The sequence below is a fragment of the Aplysia californica genome, unplaced genomic scaffold, assembly GCF_000002075.1.
Source record: "Aplysia californica isolate F4 #8 unplaced genomic scaffold, AplCal3.0 scaffold00221, whole genome shotgun sequence".
Lineage (NCBI taxonomy): Eukaryota > Metazoa > Mollusca > Gastropoda > Aplysiida > Aplysiidae > Aplysia > Aplysia californica.
This window is the reverse complement of record NW_004797491.1, coordinates 298,922-300,762: the sequence shown is the minus strand read 5'-3', so window position 1 is coordinate 300,762 and position 1,841 is coordinate 298,922. Positions and strand designations below refer to the sequence as shown.

The following is a 1,841-nucleotide window of genomic DNA, read 5'->3' as shown; positions in this document are numbered from 1 at the left end:
CGGGTGGCGGCCGAAGCCTACTCTCATCAATTTTAGACCACCAAGGGATCTTTAACGTGCGCAACTTGCACACGGGACCTCCGAGATTTTTAGCCCTTGTCCGAGAAGGCTAGGTGTAGATCTTTTCTACCAGAAGATCAGGGGTGTGGCTGAAAGACAGCAGTAAGGAGGAGCCAAGGATTAGCAGTAGAAAGGCTGCAGAAAGAGTCAGGAGCCCAGAGGAGGGAGCAAAGGCGGTGAGGGGGTGGAGGCAGAAAGTGGAAATGAAAGCAGACAACAGAACATTGCTAGAGAGCAGGAAATGAGGTGAAAGGAGACAATTTTAGAGAAGAAAATTTTTCGGTCACAACCCGGATTCGAACCCAGGACCTTTGAATGAGAGGCCAGCACCTTAACCTCTAGGCCACGAAAGCCCCATGTTGAGTATATATACATAATATATTATATATATTTTTTATATATAAAGTGAGAGAATGGGAGATATATATATATATATTTATGTGTGTGGGTGTGTGTGTAAGTATATAATAATATGTATATTATTAAAAGAAGAGAGAAAGAAAGGCAGAGAGAGAGAGAGAGAGAGAGAGAGAGAGAGAGAGAGAGCGAGAGCGAGAGAGAGCGAGAGAGAGAGAGCGAGCGAGCGAGAGAGAGAGAGAGAGAGAGAGAGAGAGAGAGAGAGAGAGAGAGAACAAGAGAAGGGTGGGAAGGTCTTAAGGACAGAAGTAATAAGGGTCGGATACAGACAGACAGACAGACTGATCGATTGATAGACAGACAGACAGACAGACAGACAAGAAAAGGAGATTGATAGACAGACAGACAGACAGACAGACAGACAGACAGACAGACAGACAGACAGACAGACAAGAAAAGGAGTGTAAACATTGTATCATTTGCACGATGCGTTACTGCATGAATGTGAGACTGCACCGAGGAATCACAGGATCGTCAATTTTGGGCAGCCGGAGTTCTTGATATAATCTGAAAGCTTGTTCATAATATTTCTTGTTTTTTATTAAAAAGGTACCCATCAAATTTAATAGAAGTTGAGATATTTGTAATTGAAGGAGGTAAGGATCGCCTGGTTCCAGAAGTGAAAGAAGCGAAAAAATGGCAGCCAAAATTCGGTGACTTCCAAAGCCTTTGTGTCCTTAGAAACTGAATACATGCATTCCTTTTTTACTCCCTAGAACAATATGTCTCTGACACATTCACATGGAAATGTGTTTTAAATGTATATAAAATATGCTCAGGCCACTTAATTTTTAGGGATAGAAGTTGATCAACAAACGGAATTTTATGTCGAATTTTTTAATTTCAAAAGTTTGACAGGAGATTGATTTCACCATATCGACGCAGGAATGTTTTGCTTTTTTGTGTTAAATGTGTTTTTGTTTTGTTCTCTTCAGATGGCTACGACTAATGTATTTGCACCTATGGACTACATCATTGACAACCAGTGCACTGCCACTGTCGTTGCGAGCCAATTGCCTGCGGGCAAAAGTTTCTTTGAGATGGGAGTGGTTTCTTTCACTTCACTGTCCCCAGAGGAGAAAAGTGTTCTCTCAGACCCCATAAATATAGGTCAGTTTGCATTTCATTGTTCCTCAGAATCGTAAACAGTCCTTACTCTTCACCATTCTCTGGAGAGATGACTGTCCTTACAGTTACAGTCGCCAAAGTTATAATAATAATAATAATAATAATAATAATAATAATAATAATAATAATAATAATAATAATAATAATAATGATAATAATAATAATAACAAATATTAATAGTAATAATACTAGTCACAATGATAATGATAATGATAAAAGACAATGAATAATAATAA

General features: G+C 39.1%; 1 protein-coding gene across 1 annotated transcript in view; it reads left to right on the top strand.

The window, feature by feature from the left end:
* Positions 1 to 1,841, top strand: part of LOC106011946 — a gene marked incomplete at its 3' end in the record, with an annotated part of 17,656 nt that overhangs the window by 11,582 nt on the left and 4,233 nt on the right. The window contains 1 exon segment of the mRNA XM_013083261.1: positions 1,413 to 1,587. Coding sequence (XP_012938715.1) covers positions 1,413 to 1,587 — 175 coding nt within the window.